General features: G+C 40.1%; 1 protein-coding gene across 4 annotated transcripts in view; it reads left to right on the top strand.

The window, feature by feature from the left end:
* LOC105087414 (guanine nucleotide-binding protein G(q) subunit alpha) overlaps window positions 1–20,226 on the top strand; it is a 261,505-nt gene that overhangs the window by 168,991 nt on the left and 72,288 nt on the right. For all 4 annotated transcript variants that reach the window (XM_031449914.2, XM_031449915.2, XM_031449916.2 and 1 more), the window contains exon 3: window positions 17,522–17,676. In XM_031449914.2, the coding sequence (XP_031305774.2) occupies window positions 17,522–17,676 (155 nt within the window). The remainder of the gene's footprint in view (window positions 1–17,521; window positions 17,677–20,226) is intronic.

The following is a 20,226-nucleotide window of genomic DNA, read 5'->3' as shown; positions in this document are numbered from 1 at the left end:
TCTCTCATGAATCAGCAAGAAGGGAGCAAAAGACAAAAAGAGTAGAACACTTATATGTGACAATACTGCATGGAGAACCTTAAGGATCATGAGAGTTTTGTCTTACTAAAATTCAGCTTTTTGTGCCCCATATTGAAAAACAGAAAAGCAGTGGAGGGAGGGCGAGAGGGAGGGAATGCTCTAAATGCTGCTGAGGTTGGGGGTGGGTTTCAATCATTGCAAAGGATGTCTTTGACCTACATGTGCTATATCCTCAGTTACCCGGAGCGGAGGCACCTCAGGTGAGAAAGGCACGTGGTCTCGAGCCAGTGGAGGATTCTTCCTCTAGTTAATGTGTTCTGAGAGGCAAGCTGGCGAGGGCAGTTGCCTACAACTAGTTTAGGTCACATGAGACCCCGACATTGCAGAGAAATTGAAGTCAAGGTATATGAATACATAAAAATATTCACCGTTAGTTATTGCTTGTACCTGACTCATGTTCAGAGAAATTTGCTTTTCAGGTAAGATTTCACAAAAGCAGAAACTGTGTTTCTGTGATCGTGTAAGATGTAATCTCTCTATAACCAGTTCTGTTTTCTCACATGGGCATTTTTACAGACACAATATTAAGAACAAGATGTTTAGTGATTTTAGCAGCTAAACCAAATATTAATACATGGGGTGTGAAGCAGATCACTCTAACACATTGAAAGTGGGTGTCTTCTGGGGCTCAGAACACTGTCTCGTAGTTTTCCACTGTACTATATTTAACAGAGGCTTTTTATAATTGATACTAATTAGTCATTTTTCCACTTCCTAGTGGCTGACCATTGTAGATACTGTATCAGAACACATTATCAATGATAAGAATGATGATTTTTGTGTTGCATTAGTAGAAAGGGACCCCACTGATACACTGCTGAAAAGATACAGTTTTTTCACCGAAAAGTCATTACTTTTGTCAACAGCATTTGTGGTGTACCCAGCATCTAAACCCATCATATGAGATGCTGGAGAATAAAAATATGAGTCACAGCCTCTCCCAAGTTCCACTGAAGTTGTGACACGTATACTTGTCTGCTGAAGCAATTACGCCTGATTTCCACAGCAGTCTTTAGCAGAGTTCCAGACCTTTCTCCATGCTCGCTTCTGGGATAGGATTTCCAGTTTTCCCTCTTGTGCACCACCAGTCCCACTGGGAACCAGGGTCCGCAGTGTGCCGGGCAGGCTTTCTCTCTCCCCACTGCAGATCTCTGACTCTGGAGTGGCTGGCTGAAGATACAGGGTAGTCTGTTAAACAGAGGATGGTCCTGTCGATAAAAATTACTTTGATTTTTACTGCAACTATATAAATTTTGGAGTTCTTTGTGATATATAAAACATTTAATGTTTTTAAAAATCAGTTGGGTCTGTGTGATGACGATTCAGTGGTCCAACTCGAGTTTCAGTTTAATTCTGCAGTTATTTTTAGTGTGTCATAAATGAGAAGGTATCACCCAAGATATGTAGGTGTATGGGGAAGGAGTTGCATTGTCGGCTGTGCCCGCTAAATCACTGTGCTTGTTTCCAGGCCCGTTCACCAATTATACAAAGGTTTTTTCATTGAAATTTGGCTAGTAAGTTTCCGTCTTGCTGGTTATCTGTCAGCCCTTCTTTCAAACTGATTAACAGGTGTGACCTTATTCATCTTTAACAAATGGGTTACAAACCCCACTGAAACTCTCTTTAGAATATTTTTTACCCAAGGTTTTAAAGTTTACACATAAGATAGTATTCTTTTTTTCTCCTGTTGTCACATCTGACATTGGCTTTAATAGCAGAATCACATCACAATGGGAACATTTACAAATACCCATTTTCAAATGTGCTCTTGCCACAGCTCAAGTTTCCTCACAGTTTCTCTCACTCACTGTTGAAATGCTCTTTGGCCTTGAAGAGATAGATTAACTATGTTTATTTTTATAAAAGTATCAGCCAGATAAGCTGCTCCGTCAGCCCCTTGCCGTGACCAAAAAAAAAAAAAAAAAAGTCAGCATACTTGGAACACTTGTCATTTTATAAAAGAAAAATGTGCAACTCTTCTTTGAGTTCTACAATTCTTGTAAGTAGTTTGCCTTCACATAATTGGGAAGCCTCATGGCTCAAAATGCTTTCCTGAGCATTCCCTTCTCTTTACACACTGGCGTCAGGAGTCTTCTCTCTCAGAGAGTGGCGGCTGTAGATTACTGACCAGGGCACACACGCTGAAAATGAACCAAGGAGTGAGACTCCTGGAAACCACACGCAGCCCTCAGAAGGATGATGGCGCTGTTGTTATTCCATACATTAAATACAAAAAAACCCTTAGTTTCTCTCTCCTTTTCATATTAAACACATAGGTTTGGATAGTCCCCTCCTGCACCTGGTGGACCTGGCGGACAGTTACGGCTGAACGTTAGGCCACCTAGGGGGGGCATTATAAAGCCTTGGTCACTTCCCAGACCAGTTAAATCAGAACCTCCAAGGGTGGGATGTAGACATAGGTGTTTTTTAAAGTTCCCCAGGTGATTCCAGTGTTTAGCCAAGTACTAATACTCAGTACCACTAAGGATTACTTAGTACTGCTTAGTGCACGGGTTACATCACCCCTCCGCCCATTCTGTGTCATGCTCTTGGACTCTCAGGGCTGCTGGCTTCCCATGAGCTGCAGCTGTGTCCAGAGTGGCTTCCCGTCCTCAGACAGGACTGTTACTGCTGTTGGGGGTCATAGGGAATTTTATTGTGAACAAAAAATAACACTTCCCCCATCTGTAAGACCAAGGTTGTTGTTAGATCTGTTTGTGACGGCTTTGTTTGTTGAGCAAAGCAGGGAACAGAGCATGGTTTGGGCTCCTCATTGCAAGATGAACTCATGTTATTGAGGAAAAGCTGGGAGTTATAGAATGGCTAGCTCAAAAAAAAAAAAAAAGTTGAGTTAGAAGTATGCAAAGAAGTGGAATCAAAAAGACCTATTATTGATGGAGGTGGTGGGAATTTCCATTCCCACTTTATTACCAGCTCCTAAGCAGTTCTGCACCATCAGATAAGGATAATAACTTTCGAATAGTATTAGCACGTTTATGACTCAAAGATAATACTTTGAGTTGATATTCAGCCCTTACCCATGACTCACTCTACCGGTGTTAAAAGTTTTTTCAAATTATAATATAGCCACTGCCTCCAAGATCCTTGAGTGACCCCAGCACCTGGGACATTCCTGACCTTTTTGTGGTCCGGGAGCTAAAATGTTGATGGGAGGCAAGACAAGGGAAGCCCAGAGCCCTGCTCTGTTCTGTCTGACCAGTGTCCGTGCCATACCATTGGTTAAATATTTTAATTTCACCTCAGCTTATATTTGAATGTATAATCATAAGGGCAAGGCACCTCAGCCTCTCTCTAGTTCAACAACTCAGTTACAGAATTCTAGTACTTAACCTATGCAGGTTAAGAGAGACTAGTCCAAGATCAACCAGAGGCCCTGCCAGACATGCTAACTTCCTAGGCAGGACTGCTTCCTCTGTCTGATACTGGTCATTATTTCCTCTTATCCTCAGTCTTGCTAGATCGCATTTCTGGACAAATAGATCAGAGAGGAAGAAAGTTTATTTCCATTGTAGAATATTTATTGAGTGGCCCTAGCATTGTAAGAAATACTACAATGTAAGAATGTAAGAAATATTAGACAGTCCCTGACATGATGTAACTTACAGCATCGTTGGGAATTCTATGCATACAAACACAGAGCACTTACATAGCTGGCGGTGTGTGGCTTGGTGCCCAGCAAGTGTTTTATGAAGACTGTAAATGCCTCAAGAAGATAATAATTAGGAAAGGCTTAAATGAGAGGATGGATAGGATTCTTGGAAGACTGAGTCTCCCCTACACAGCCTTCCTTCACCAGCTCTGTGGGTTAGCTTTTTAATTAAGGGCTGCTGCTACTTGTGACTAATGATTTCTTCCAGAAACGTAGACTCCTGTGCTGCGTTTACTGGCTGCACACTCAGATTGTTTCTGCCCAACATTTTAAATATCCAGTAGGCCCTCCCTATCCGCAGTTAAATCTGCAGGTGCAGAAACCGTGGGTGCTAAACCCGTGGATATGGAGGGCCAGCTCTCTTCATTGTACTACACCGTTTTGTATCAGCGACTTGAGCATCCGTGGCGTCTGGTATTCAAGGGACTCCTGGAACCAGTCCCCCCACAGATAACGGGCAATGGCTGTATCACTTGACATTTTCTCCTCATACCACATTTTTAAATCTCTGTATAACTCATCCTTATTAAACCTGATCCTAATGAACAGAAAATAAAAAGAAAGTAACATTTTCATAGAATGATAGCTCATCCAGATAAACTATTCTGAAATTCCTATCCGTATGTACACCATTGTTTTTAACCTCATTCCAGCACACCAGGTCTTTCTTTATTGTTCTTTCTTTCTGTTTTCTCTCCCCCTCTGTCTTCTGCCTTAGGTTAAAAGAGAGGAGTTTCTTCCTTTAACTCATTTTCCTAGCAAGAGATTGTTTTGATAAAACATACTGAAGCTCTAGAAAGGTTGATGTTTCCTGCCACCAAGTGAAGGGAATTTTAAAATATGTAGCTGGTGCCCTGGGAAACTGCAGAAGGGAAGAAAGTGGTCATCTTGTGCTGCCATCGGCAAGCACAGAAGAGGGTAATGACACGTTATCCTCCTCCTGAGAGTTCAGTTTCTATAGAGGTTCCTTGGAGTGAAGATCAGAATGTTATCAGAGTTGGATTGTAGCTCAGACAGCACAGTAAAAAGGAAGTAGGAGCTAAATTTAGAAATTACATGAAATTTTCAAAAATAGATACATAGCTGAGAACACATAAAAGAGGCAATATGCATTTTTACTTCCTGAAAAAGCAATGAAAATGCTCAGTCCTCTGGAGTTATATAAAGATGGATTTGGTTTAGTTTAATTTCATGACCCATGCCACGTCGCCTCTCAGCTTTTCGTAGAAATCTCATCAGAATTTAAGGGGAAGAGCGTGTCTGGAGATACAATATCTGGTGAAATCTTCATGCACATCTATTTGGGTGTCTTAGAAAAGGTTTTAGTTAAGTTATGATCTTGGCATGTTTTGAAAACTCAACATTGAGGTGAATACAGTATAATAAGATTTAGGTTTACCTATGGAGAAAAAATACTGTATGTTAACAAAGTCAACATACTGCTCTTTGGAAAAACAACTTTAACTGTAAAATAATCACCAGTGGTCACTGTAATTTTTGTATAAAAAATGTATAACCCACAATTTAAACAAGAGTTTAAAATAGCATTTCCTTGACATATCAAACTGTTAGCGCTATTTAACATGTTGGTATATAGAAATTATTTTATATTTTATATTCCCCAAAGTTGAAACCCCTCAATGGGTTGGCTCACTGAATGTAAGAAAAGGGCTGTGTTGAGGATATTTCACCATAATTCCCATTGGGTCATATCTGAAATACATACTAAAGGCTGCTGCTCTATACTGAACCTTTAGTGTGTGTTTGTTACTGTGCTGCTTCATGTGTAGTGTTACATTTAAGCTTTACGACAGTGCTATGCTGAAGGTATCATTATCTCAATTTAGGGCTAAGAAAATTGAAGCTTAGAGAAGCCCCAAAGTAAGTAAATAGGAGCATGGGTGAAACCCAGCATTTGACTCCAAAACCACAGGCCCGTAGTAACTCACTGTGCTCCGCACCTTGTGATAATCACGACCACCCTTAACAACCCAAACCGTGTGGTACTGTTTGCTCTCTAACACACGCCCTGGCCCCTTTGGTTAGACTGGGGTGGTTTGGAACTCACAACACAAGTATTCACGGTTCAGTGTAACCACAGCTCTAGGACATAATTTAATGGTGAGGGGGAAATGCTGGAAATCACAGGTGCACATTTTTCAGGGGATCCTGACCAGGAAGCTGAGAAAATGCCTGCTGGTGGGAGTCAGATTCAGTGTAATTCTCAGTTCCTCTTATGCGGAGTATATAAGCCTCATTGTCACACAAAAGAATGTAAGAATTAGCCAAACTCTGCAGGGGGTTGAGCGTGGAGGATGGGGTGCAAAATCAGATTTCTTCAGGGCCAGGCAGGTAATATGAATCTGGTCAGTTTCTATTCTTTAACATAACTTAGTTCATTAGGTAGGTATGTAGGTAGGTAGGTAGTTTTGGCATTACAGGACATAGAATATTCTTCACTTCCATAAGGAATTATGCTCCGTCCCATGATTATTGACAATAGTGAGGGGCAGATAGGAGCTTACTTATTATGGCCTCTTGTCTTGTTCTCAATTCTAGAGGTTGTCCGCTTTAAAAAGATTGTTTGTACTAGACCAAGCAGGTCCACAAACCATCAGCTCACTATTCCCTTGTTTCCCCAGCCCAAGTCTTCTCCAGACAGAGGTTGACCCTGAGTCCTAGTGTGCCTGAGACACTTGTGATTTACACCTCTTGGCCCAGCATCCCACCAGTTTAGCATTTGTTTCAGTTACTTATTTTTCAATGAAGCATTCTTGTTAATAGCTGCATTAAAATAAGCCAGGATGGATTTGGTAGACTTTCACTCTGTATTTCCAAATCCTGCCCATGCAGTTGAACAGATTTCTCACTTTAGCACTTGGTTAAGTCAGAAAGATATTCCAACTCTTCCAAATCCTTCCCAGATACAGTGTAACTGCACCTCTCTTTCAAAGACAGCATGTGGGCACTCACTGCTAATGTGGAATAAACGTGGACAGGAGTTACTAGGGACAGCCAATTCCTTCCAGTGTCTAGGGTGATAGACAAGGATATGTTGCTGCTGCCTTTATCACCCATTTGTTATTAGCCAGTCTTGCTGTGCTCTGGTCTGTAAGCTGTGAGGTCCACTAACACATCAAATCTTCAGTGGGCAAGGTCAGTGGAAGGTTGTTGGGTATTTGGGAAATGTATGTAGAAAATCAAGGTTGAGCAGTCTTGCCATGATGGTCTGCAAGCTTTTGTTTCAGTGGTTTTATCATCTATTGTTTGGTCTAAATTTATTACTGTTTGTTTTATTGTTTGATAATGGTTTTATTTTGGAGTAAATTCTTTTGGCCACAATAAGCTTAAAAAAAAACAACCCTGCAGATGTATATTTAACAACAAAAAAAAATACTGAATTTTTGTTTCTTAAGAAAGTGAATGGTAATGTATAACTTGTACAAAACTGCTTGTGGATATTCAGCATCTGTCATTGTAGCCAAGGTTTTATCATCAACCATACAAAATTGAAAAGACACAGATCTGCTGAAAAAGTATCAGCAACTACTTCAAAAGTTAGCTATTACCTTCAGAAGATTGTGCCCAAAGATGACATTTCAGCAAGGGTAGCTGCAGAAATTACAATTTTATATTACTTCTGAAGTATGACTTTTTCACTTAGATCAAGTGACTTCCGTTCCAAGTTAATTTAGTTCATTTTGTATTCCAGTTTTTCTTCTGCAGGTACAAAAAAAAAAAAAAAAAAAAGAAAGAAAGAATAGCTATTAATCTGTTAACTCCCTTAGCAGATGGAAATCTTTGCAAACAATTGATGGTTTAGCTTTCCCCTCTTTTAATTCATGGAATCAAGGTGAAGCTTTTGATAGCTCATTTTAATAAAGTGAAATATCTATCATTCTGAATACTGTAGTAAATGTTTTTACTTCTTTAAAAATGTTGAAAATAAAAATATTTTGTGGTAATGATATGTAGTGCTTGATAGTGCACAGTAACATGGTAGAACATGTATTAAATTAAGAAGCCTATGGAGCAGAAATGTTCTTGCAATTAGTTGTGACTCACACATAAATCATAATTGTGTTCAGACAAGCTTGATAATCTACCAATCTTGAATTTTGTCTCCTAGAAGTATCTGTGAAAGAATAATATTAAGAACTGGTAAATGAGATAGTTCCTATGAAAATATTTGAGTTGAAATATTTACAAATTTGCATTTGAAAAAATAATAAAGAATATCTTAACATTTAGCAGAATTTGTTTTGGACTTACCAGGTATTTTAGCCCCTGAAAGAGAGAATATTTTTCAGTTAAAAATATTAAGGTCTATAAAGAAGGACCCAATTGAAAATGTTAACAGTTTCACATTTATTAACCTAAAATAGCTAATGCAATTTTGAGGAATATTGCAGGCAATTTTATGAAATAGTTAAATATATAATACGTGCATATTGAAAAAAATACAGTCTTCTTAACAATGTCAGGGATATGATATTAGAAACAGATATGGATAAGAACATAACTAAAATACATGGACATATCAAGAAAGATCCTGCTCTTTTATTTTCTTTATATAGATATATGAAAGTTTTATTTTTTAGGAAGAATTTTATGTTTAGAAACATTTTAATAATACCAGTATAATAAAACTGTTGTGTGTTGGTCAATAAATAATATTTCAAAGATATATATAGCATTAACTATCTTGAATAGTTCTTTTCATACTCAAAAGTGTCATATGTAGACTATAAACTATGTCATACTCGCACTAGAAAGTTACCAATTTCTCAACACTGGTCCAGGTAACCTTTTATAATTGATTCTTATCCATAATCTTTCTGAAATTTGGGTCCTTCCTCAAAGTGACAAATTATGGAACTTGCTATTTACCTCCCCCCAAATACCTAGTGAGATGTGGGCTTTCTTCCTTCCCGTCCCTTCTTCCTGCTCAGATTCTAGATGTCTCATTACTCTTCTTCATAGGACAAGTAGGCATTATTGCTGTTGATTCTTTTTACATTCTTACTATTGGCAGTGTCCCTTGCTCTCTGAGTTAAAGAGATACTTAAACATGTGTTTTAAGAAGCTCATTTTCTTCTGCAAAGTTCTGAGATTGTGAACCTTTCACGTTCGGTTCTCCTGAACACAGTGTGTTCAGCTGCAGTGGTCAGGTTTCCCGGTGGATGTCCCAGAAGGGCTCTGTAACACCCTGACCTTCCTGGGTGCCTCTGGGCCTCCCTTCCATAAGGAACTTGGGGTTTTTTTTCTTTCTTTCTTTTCTTTTCTTTTCCTTTCTTTTTTTTTCTTTTCTTTCTCTCTCTCCCTCCCTCCTTCTCTTCCTTCCTTCCGTCTTTTTTTTTCCCCATGTTTGAAAGTCTACCAGGCTGAGCAGGGGAGTCTTCTTGATCTGTTTTTCCTGTTGTCAGACAAAATAAAATTCCAAACCAGCAGCAGCACACTCCTCTGGTTAATAAGATTGTAGGAGCACAGACATTGCAAAGGGCTAAAATGATTATGTTTTTTTCTGAGACATAATATCAGGAAATGAACCACATGCAAAATGTGGACTCAGAAATGAAGATGATGTGAATCTATAAAGGAGGCATTAGCCTATTATGCCAGAGTGGGGGCGAGTCAGTCAGTTAGTTGTTTTGCTTGCGTAAAAACAGTCCCTACTTGGTTGTTGGGTGTCTCAATCTCTAGTCAGTGTTTTTCAAAGTGTGACTCATGAGAACACCAGTCTTATCAGCTTATCTGGGGAGAAGTGCTGCCTTGGTCACCAGTTTGGAAAATACAGTAGTGTCTCCACCTGACCCTGCGGTTATGGATTCCTAGCACCGTTGTCTTATTAAAGGTTCTGAGTTCTGCAAAACAGACCGTCTATGTAACTTTTTATAAACATCATTCTCTACAGTTACCTGACTTTGGTTCTGGGATCCATTTTTCAGGTAAACAGCCATTAAAATCCCAATGGTCCTAATACTTTCAGAGAATATTTTGAAACTTAACACACTCTTTGGAACTGCTTGGTGTGTGTCGTGCCATGACACATCCCACTCTGACCTGCAGTGTCATTGACACTGATCATTATGACCTGGCCGACAGACACGAAAAGGAAAATGATCAGCAAAGGACTCAGTAGAAGGATGTTTACATGAAATTTATACTGGTACAGCCAAGAAAGAGATGGAGTTCTTTAAAAGAAAAAGAGAAAATACTCCTTCTTTATTATTTAAATGTTCTATCGAAGAAGGAACCGCAACATGTCAGAAGCAAATAGAACTTATAGTGAAGCAAAACCAAAAAGAGAAACTCATTTCCAGCAAATGTTTTTGGGAAAGGCAGTATGCCTTACAGTCATTGATTGCCTTGGTGAATGCCATAATAGAGATTAAAAATAAAACTCTTTTAACTGTAGAAGAGCAAATTTAATAATGAAAATAAATCCATTTGTAAAACCTTAAAATACAATAATGACAGTTTAATAAACTTATCTAATATCTTGCAATCTGGAACATTTTATTTAACACAACTTCTCTGCTTTATCAGTGTCTAGTGTATTGCTCTGACACATGGTAGATAAGTATTTGTTGAAATAATTAATATTTATTAATGGTAATTTTGAGATACCACAAGATTTCACAGTAATTATAATACTTGTTTTAGGTATTTTACTAACAACTGTTACAATTTTCCTAACCGGCTAAATAAAATAAACCATTTCCTCCATTTCACAGGTGAGGAAGCAGAGGTTCAGGAAGGTTGAGAGGCCAGCCTAAAGGCGCAGGGCTGGAATTGACAGTTATGATTGATGCCTGATTTGATCCCAAGCTATTGCTCAGAGTCTCCCTCTTTGCTATTATGAGATTCATTCCATTCAACCCTCCATATCAGCAGATACAACCAATTGACAATGGAAAATATTGGGGGAGAGCTCCAGAAAGTTCTCCAAAGCAAAACTTGAATTTGCTTTACCCTGGCAACTATTTACGTAGTATTTATACTGTATTAGGTACTATAAGTAATCTAGAGATGGTTTAAAGTATACGGGAGGATGTGCGTAGGTTATATGCAAATACTATGATATTTTATCCAAGGGGTCAAGAGGGACAGGGGTGTTCAGCAAAGGAGAATCAGTAGATCCCTGGCCCCGAAGGATCCACACACAGGATTTGTAATCTCCATCAAGGATTTTTCAGAAGGCAGTGTCATGGAGTAATTTGTAATTTTGCTGAGCCATGAGTTGAATCATAAGTGTGGAGAGGCTGTTCTGTGGGAATGAGTCACTCACTACGTGCACCCAGCTGACAGCAGCTCAGTGTGACTTTGTCATTTATGCAGTAATGCCCATTTTAAAAAAATGCAGCAACAACTGTCACTCTGTGTATAATGCTCCTTAATGAAGGTCAGCTGTTCAAGTTGTGATGCAGTCAGAGAAGGTGAAGGAGTCTAAGAAATGATAGTTCTTGTCCAGGTTTTCTGTAGGAAATTTTAACGGGTGTTTGCAAATTTGAGGACTCATTGAGAGCCATCATCCAGGATGATCTCCAGAATGTTGTTTCACATTTGAGTAAATAAAGGTGAATGATTTGCCCAAGGTCACAAAATCTAGTAATTATGTTCACTGCATTCTACATTTTTCTGTGCTATTTTTCTTTTCTTTTGCTTTTTAAACAAGTAGCGGCTTTGGGTGTTAGGCTCTGCCTTTAAGTGTTTTATATCCATTCTGTCATTTAACCTTCTAAAATAAGTGCTGTTGTTACCCCCATTTAACAGATTAGCAAACAGAGGTTTAGAGATGTTAAGTAGCTTGCCCAAGGTCATGCCCAGCTAATACTGGATGGTGGTGGGATTACAGCACAGCGATCTGATCCCAGGGTCCATCATTCTACTCTGTATTTCTTTTGAGAAGAAAACAGAAGAAGTCTGGGATTTTTTTTCCAGCCATAATTTAGACTTGAATGCTGAAATGGAAATAAGCACCAAAAAAAAAAAGAGAGACAGAGAGCGAGAAGATGTGAACTTCAGTTCAGGATTAAAACAGACTCAGCAGTTCAGACCCTTTCTAATTCAGAGGCCCTCTGTGTGTGCTGGGCATCCCTGCAAATCGAGCGGCCCTAATGAGCTGAATATTTGTGTCTAAGAGCTTCAACAAATGTGGAAATTACCATTTGGTTTTCTACTTCTGGAGTGTAGGAACCGGAATAGGTGTGACATTCCAGCCTAAAGCCACCCCAAGCTGTTAATGAGTTTTTGAAAATCCTTCCAAAGTGACTATAAGATCTTTTTTATTTCCTCTGAAGGCTTGGCCTTCTGTGGGCAGGGTAAGACTTGCTGTGGTGGGAATTCAGTTCTTCCTTCCCTTTGCTGAAGCAACCATGGAAATATCAACACATCGAAGATTTACCTGAATTTTATGACCACCGAATCACAAAAACAAGACGTTACCACATTGGCACATCCTGCGGTTTCCATGTGGTCTTTCCCTAGAATTCTGCCAGAGTTCCTAAGAGTAGCTACTTAGTTCTCACAATGTTCCCTCTAAGGTTTGCCACCAGCTTGCTAAGAATTCTGAAAGCTAGCATTCAGTATTAAGTATTTCCATCCAGTGTGTTCAGCTGTAACTTAAGATGAAATAGAATTGTATTTTCCATTTTGTTTATATGGTTAATTAACTCATACCTGTTTTGTTTTTCTGTGTACAGTGTTCAAAATAAAAAGGGTAGTCAGTTATAATTGTTATTTATATTATTAGAAATGACTTCTTTCCTTTTCATTGTAGTCCTTTCCATTAGTAATTGTTTAATTTCGCATAATTACTTGTGATTTTTACCACTTGTCAGTTGACATTTGGACAAATAGAAAAGAGTCTAATTTATCTTCCTACTCTAACATACTCAAAAATACTCTTTGTACATACAGAATATTTTTTACCAAAAAAAAAGAGGATTGCACATCCATTGAGGATATTTTTAAAGGCAGTTTTAAAATTCTGTGTGTATTTTGTAAAATGCTGTCACCTTTTTAAATTAGAAAACTTCAGATGGAAGCACTTACATAAATGCAAATTACAGATGATTATACTTGAATGTCATTTTACAAAACAGCAAGGATGGAATTAGACAACAAAGCTGAGGAGGCAATAAAAGTGACTTCGGAATTCTGACCTGGATAAAGGCAAAGTGGTGATCTGTGTGCTTCTTGAGGTCAGTATATTTTCACAGATTGTGGAGGTGGACTTCTGAGTTAAGGTTCATCGCTGAGGTTAATATGATAGCTTTCACTGCGGAGGTTAATTTGAATTAAAGGTCAGCGTGAAACTTCCTCACTAGATGTCTTTTCTCTTTTCACAGTTGAGAGAGAATGCAATGTTCTTTTGTCTCCTGAGCCTTTGTTCTTCTGTTCCTCCTCCTGGAAAGAGTCACACATGTTCACCTCCACCTGCCAGATAAATCCTGTCCTCTGACATCTCCTTTGACCTCTCCTTCCGTACCGCGTTGTACTCGCTCAGCCCCTGTGTAGCATTGCTCATGTACAGACTTGACCATGTTCTGCCCTGTGTTGTCAGGCACTGTTTGAAATAGTGAGGTCATGTTTCAATATATGATATATTGTGTGCTCCCAGAGGGACGGTGTTAAAACTCCTTCATGCTCCATGGATTGTAGATGTATTTCTTTACAGTCCTACAGTTTATGGCTAGATGAAACCTTCGGGAGATGGTTTGTTCCAATGGCATAATCTTACAGACCAGGAAAATGAAGTTCTAAAGAGGTAGAGTAGTTTCTCCTAAGGGTTATTGTGGCTAGGTGTTAGAGGCGAAGCCAGGACTAGAAATTAGATGTCCTGATTTCCAGTTTAATGTAATTCCCATTTTTCCTTCCTTGTAGCCTTCATCCAACAAATATTTATTGAGCATCAGTAGCACTCTGATAGGCCCTGATACTGCAGTGTTCTGCCTGTCTTGGAACGTAATACTGTGATCAGGAGGAAGATACTAACAGGTATCACACGAATAGATGCACTCAAGCTACTGAGATGAATACTGTCAAGGATTATGTGGTTCCATGAAAGCAGGTGATGGAAGATTTCCTTGAGAAACCGACTTTGACTTGTAGGACTTGGCATTGTGTTTATATGCACCTTTTAAATGCAGTTAAATTAGACAAGTATGTGTTGTCTGCTCACTCTGTGCTGGGCCCAAAAAGAAATTAGAGTCAGTAAGCTACCACCCCTCCCCTCAATGTGTAGTTTAGAAGAAGAAATTAAGATGTAACTATTAACATTAAGCAAAATATAGAAGTCCTGTGGTTCGAAAGATGCGAAGATCGCCTTTTGGGGGAGAGGAAGAACATCAGGAACACCTTCCTGTAGGAGATGGCATGTGATACGGCCCCCGAACAAAAGCTAGAGAAGGTACAGAAAGAAATAGAGAAGGCATGCCAGAAGTATGAAAAAGCAGAGCTAGACCAAGATAGGAAATTAGAGGACTTTTCCAACAATAGACAGTAATCTCATTTTACAGGAGCGGGATTTTCAGTTACACAACCATTGAGAACATTGTCTATTTAAATGCCCTATACAACTGTTGAGAACATTTACCTGTTTAAATGCCCTTAGAGTCAACTGAAATTTAAGGACGGCAATGCAGATATGCCCTCTTGTTTCTACTTTTGGAGCACATAGTCCTGCACTTTGGTTGGTTGCCGTCTGTATGGACTGTCCCCCTACCCTCCCGTGGGAACTGCATCTGATTCTTTTATTGCTGTTACTTCCTAGTATCTCACGGGTCCAACACACATTTAACCGTAACAGTGAAAAGCGTCTGCTATGTTGAAGCTGTTTTCTCTGGCATAAGTTACCTTCTCCAGAAACAAAAATAGAACTCCTTCCAACTGACATGGCTGGCTGAGTGTAGTGAGTGTCAAATTCATTTTTTAAATACTACTTACACTAACCTATGTCACCATGTAGCTTTTACCTGATACAAAGAGAAGTCTCAACCATTTCTCCCTAAGAAGGGTATAATAGTTTGTCTAATGTTATTGTAGAAAAGTGCTGGAGAATTACTTAATCATCAGCATGTGCTAAGTGGCCAGTACAGCGTTCCAGGCTGTGTGTAGAACACAGTGTTATTTGGTCAATCTTCTTAAGGAAGTAAATGGAGAGGCAGATGAGTGGCAGCTGACCCCACTCAGGCACAGATAATACTTTATCTCTTATAGGGTTGCCAAGATTTAAAAATAGAAATATTTTATAGAAAAAAAATCTAGACTTTTGGCTTCCCTTGATAAGTCAGAAAATCTGGCAACACTGGGCCTGTATCCCAACAGCAACAATTAGTCGGAGCTAAATAGCAGCTGTTCTGTCTGATTAGGGCGTGTGTTTCTTAGTGTGCCGCAGTCCCCATCACTCCCTATTGCTTATATCCGGCCTGTTTTACTCATTTCTGTGTCTTCCTGGCCCTTAAAACGCACCCTACTTTGGAGTGACTGTTGCCTTTGTGGTCCTCTTCTCTTCAGTTTCCGAGAGCAATTTTATGGCCAGCCAGACAATTAATTACGATCACAACAACTAGCATCTATGCGATGCTTGATAATTTGCAGTGCTTCTCAAACTTCTGCATGTATCAGAATCATCCAGAGGGCACCTCAGACAGAGATGGCTGAGCTTCATTTCCAGAGTTTCTGAGGCAAAAGATTTGCAGTAGGATTGTAAGGTTTGCATTTTTATCAGATTCCTAGGTAGCCATGGGGACTGTAATTTAAGATTGTACCAAGGGTGATCATTGTCACATCTCAGGAAACAAAGTGTAGAACTTGTTCATATTCATTGAGCAAGGGCAGAAAGGCAGGGGTTGAAACTTGAAACTTTTTTTTTTCTTTTTGCTATGAAACATTTATTTCTGTTCTGCAGCATTAAGCATGAGTCAAACTAGTACAGAAAAATACTAAGAACATTAGGTAACTATTTCAGTATTTGCTTTTTATAATTCAGTTAAGACAATGAGCATTCAAGACAGCATTAACTCAAGGATGTAGCTGAGGGATACCCTGCAAAGTCATTTCAAGGGATCATCAGATATGTTGGACACCTTCTGTTCAAACCTTGGTTCAGGCGCTATCTGTGAAGACTGACTTTTTGTTCCTATTCATTGATCAGGGGCAGAAAGGCAGGGGTTGAAATGTGACATTAGGCATCCCTGTGAAGGCATGAGACGTGCCTGCCGGGCAGGGTGGACGAGGTCCAGACCCAGCGTTTTGTACTTGGAGGAGGCCCGGTTCAGCCGGCAGAAAGCAGAGCGGGTGAGCCCAGTAAGCACACTCTTTGGTATCGGCTCAGGGCAACAGGTGCTTCAGAGCCACGCAGAGCACAGTGTTGGGGATTCACTGGGGAGCCAGTGATACTGTTTTCCAAGGGTAAGTCTCAGTCTCCTGGGAACTTGACTGAGGTAGGCCCCCTGGAGTGAGACTCAGGCACAGGACTTCAGGCTGGTAAGATGGGTGGGAGCATAAGACAGGTTGCCTGGATAGGGACTAGGTTCAGAAAGCAACTGTCCAGGGCAGAGCTCACGCTTCTCGGTTACTAGATCTGACTATCAGGGTCAGGGCAGAACTATCCAGAATTCTAGGTGGTTTCTTTAGTCCTGGCATGTTGGACTTCTTAAAACCTTATTTAAGTCAAGATTAGTCTAATGACTTGAGGCCCTTCCCTCTTATGGGATGAGAAGGAAGATAAAGACTGGGAACAAGACAGACCTAACATGGATTAAATTTATTAAAATTCTATCTGCTTAAAACTATTTAAGGAATAATTAGGTCATCATGCAATCATGATAGCCATTTGCTAACCTAGTTCAGAAGTTTGTATTTCTGTACAAAATCAAGACTGCTTTAATAAATTATTAGCCATCTGCCTCCAGTTTCCAAGGTAATTCGTTATTACATTTTGTGTATTTTTATATATGTATAATGTACATATATACTATACCCATGAAACCTATTTTGATTGGGATTGTTAGGCAGTGGCATATTCTGGTTAATTTGAGAGTTGACTATACAACCTTTTGATTTCAATCTTGTCGAAGGTTTTTCAGAAATGTTTTTACCTCTTTGCTGCTAAATGTTGTATAATGAGAAGAACAGTGTCCTTCTTCCTTTTTAAAAAATTGACTAGGCTCCTCAATCTGATATTAAGGCAGCTATAAAGTAAATACTGGAAATTCAACTGTGTGGGAGGGGGAATAGTGACTGTTGTTCAGATCAAATCATTCTGATTAACTGTTCCAGTGGTTTTACACTCTATGCCCAAAGCAAACCATAGAAGCTAATCCTGATTAGTTGAGTCTGACTGAACTTCTGCTAAGACGTAACACTCGTGGACTGAGTATATTATGTGTTTGATTATAATAAACTATGAACGTAGAGAGGGTAAGTATCTCTGTCTTTTTTCCCTTTAATAATATTTCTTGTTTTAGGATTGTGATATCACCTGAAGACAGTCATTATATGCACCATGTCAGCTTGCTGAACGATCTGCTTTCCTTTAATCACCTTTAGGTAGCCTTAAGGTTTACGCTAGAGGAAGAGATTTGGGACTGGGTTTTATCTAAGGAGGAAAAAAAGAAGCATTACTTTATTATAAGCCAGTTTGAAAACCAGTGTAGGAGGAAAGACCTCCATTGTGCACAATGTGGTGCACAAACCAAAGGCAATTTTCAGGGATAGAAAGAAGATTAAAACTGCTTTTTTTTTTTTCTTCTCTTTAAACAGGCTCATGCACAGTTAGTTCGAGAAGTGGATGTGGAGAAGGTGTCTGCTTTTGAGAATCCATATGTAGATGCAATAAAGAGTTTATGGAACGATCCTGGAATCCAGGAATGCTATGACAGACGACGAGAATACCAGTTATCTGACTCTACCAAATAGTGAGTATTCTTTCTCTTTACTTTCCTGTGCAGGTGCCCTGCAGTGGTGACTTCTGCATTCTGTCATTTGTATAGCATGTCTGATTCTAACTGTGCAGGTAGGAAGCATAGATATTAAGCTTGTGCCACCCTCCTAAGTTTAGACTGTATCATAAGGGACTGACATCATGAGTCGGGGAGCATATTTCTTTTACTGTTTCCTGTTTGAAAAACAAACTGAAGATTCTAGGAATCTACATTCACTAACCTGTCTCTTCCCCCAAATTGCAAACCAGCGATTCTCAAACACAGACTTCATTGTGATTTGAAATCCTGTAATAACAATTTTTAATGCAAATTTCTGATATTATTCATATGCTGGAAAACACCTCCACGCATTGAGAACCACAAACAAATACAGTTGATTATGGCTTCTCGAAAATCAGACTTCCTACTTTCTGGTTTCCAGACATAGAACCTTGACTGCTTTCTGGGAGCCACTGTTATGTTGATGGATAGGTTTGACTTTGTATGAAAATTGTGTGTGAGTCTAATTTTGCATGCATTCCAAAATTGTTTGTGAGCTGTCAATCAAAATATGTGTCCTGGGAGAGATTTACATCCTGGAGAGATTTATTAGTTCTCTAGAATAAATCTTGCCCAGCAGAAAGAAAGTAAAGTGTTGGCCATCATATGATTAATGTAATCAATGTGGTCAGCAATGTAGATAATCAACTGCCTGAAAAATTGATTTTTTTTTTTTTTTTGGTAGTATTTAGTCAGATTTCTGTCTACATTAATTATGTTACCCAGCATTTGCCTCTTATATTGGTTCTGGGCAGACAGAAGAGTGGATGGAAAATATTCAGCCTTAGGCCAGTCCGTATGATGAAATGACCCTCTGGATGAGAGGAGGACCGTGGGGACGATAAGGAGCCCCATAGGCTGATTGGCATCACTCAGCAGTGCAGAGAAGATCGAAGAGCTGCTCGCTCAGCTCTGTTTTTGCAATAAAGTGGATCATGCCCTTACCCTCGTGCTCGGCGTTTGTGTAAGATCAGTTATGATTCGGGTCGGCTGCAGAAATGTTGGTTGGTCAGAACAGTTTTTGTATTCCAAAGGTAAATTTGAATTACATAATGGTGTGACGTGGAACGCTGGTGAGCACCAGTCTGTCGTATTGAAGCTCATGTCAAGCCCCTGTGTGCCTCTGGAACACGTGCTTACTCATTCCTTACCTCCTTGGTCCTTCTCCCCACCTTCCCGTACCCTTCCTCCCTGCCTGGCCTCAGGCTTCCCCTTCTGGGTCGGCCTGCCTGCCTATCCCTCTTCCCTCCCTCCATCCCAAGTTCCTACTGTGTAAGTTTCAGTGAGTACAGCAGTGAAAAAGATGCCTTCAGCTCTTACTTGTTCCAAACTCTGCCCCCTCAACCTCTGACCAGCTGTCTTTCTGCTGCTGCCTGCCCCCTCTGTCCTTCTGCTTCCTTTGCCATTTCAGATCCCATCCGTCTCCCCATGTGGCTGCTGTCTCCCCCACCCCCTTCCTGTTCCTGCTCATCACGTCTTCTCCTGTTTGCTGGCTTCCCCTCCGCCCGCGTCTCCTCTCACTCCTCTTACTCCTCTTCACTCCTCACTCTGTGGCTGTGGTGCCTCTCCTGCCCCTTCCTAGTGAACACATCCTCCTTTATGAAGTTCTATTTCCCCATAAGTCCCCCACCTCTCCTCATGTCTAACCCCTGTCTTTTTACTTTTATCGTAAATCCTGTCTCTCCCGCTCCTCACCTGTTCCGTTCCTCACCTGTCACCTGTATCTGTTCTCCCTACAGAGAGGTCTTTCTCTTGGGGCATCAGGGCACCAGCGTCCAATAATTAATGTGCTCACCAGGGTTCAGGCTCCCTGTTAGGAAATGGTTTGCCTCCTGCCCCCAGGATTGACCCTCTGAGAGGGTGCTGTTGGCCCTCAGGACACCCGTGTCAGCTACTGGGCTTGTGTTCTTGAGACCAAACTACCACGTGAATGGTGACGTTCCCTCAGTTTAGATTTGTGGATTCCTGGACAGGTGCCCATGCGTTGCTTTAGGGCAAAGAGCTATGCAGGACAGTAACTCCAGCCCCTGTGAGCGCTGTGATTCTGGGAAGGCCACCGTCTTAGGATTCTGTCACACAGGCTGCATCTACCATAAAAACACGCCTGGTCTTTGGGCCCATCCCCCATGTTAGGACTAAAGATGGGGGGGCACCTGGGACAGGCTGATCTGAACCCGTTGGGATGATTATTCTTTGCACAGTTCTACTTTCTCCCGATGGGGTCAGGGAGAAACTGCTCTTTTACTTGTACAAGTGGGTGTATATGTGTACACACGTACACCTGTTTCTTTTTTAACCATATCTTTATGTAGAATTAATAAAATAAATTACAACATGTCCTTATGCCCACCTTTCAGTATGCATTTCTTTATGAAAAATAGAACATTTTCTTGCACAATGATACCATAGTACACCTAAAATTAATCACCGGTTCTTCTTCTCTTTCTATACCCAGTTCATATTTAGATTTCCCCAGTTCTTCCA

The sequence above is a fragment of the Camelus dromedarius genome, chromosome 10, assembly GCF_036321535.1.
Source record: "Camelus dromedarius isolate mCamDro1 chromosome 10, mCamDro1.pat, whole genome shotgun sequence".
Taxonomy (NCBI): Eukaryota; Metazoa; Chordata; class Mammalia; order Artiodactyla; family Camelidae; genus Camelus; species Camelus dromedarius.
The sequence above is the reverse complement of the archived record's forward strand: the minus strand, read 5'-3'. Positions and strand labels throughout refer to the sequence as shown.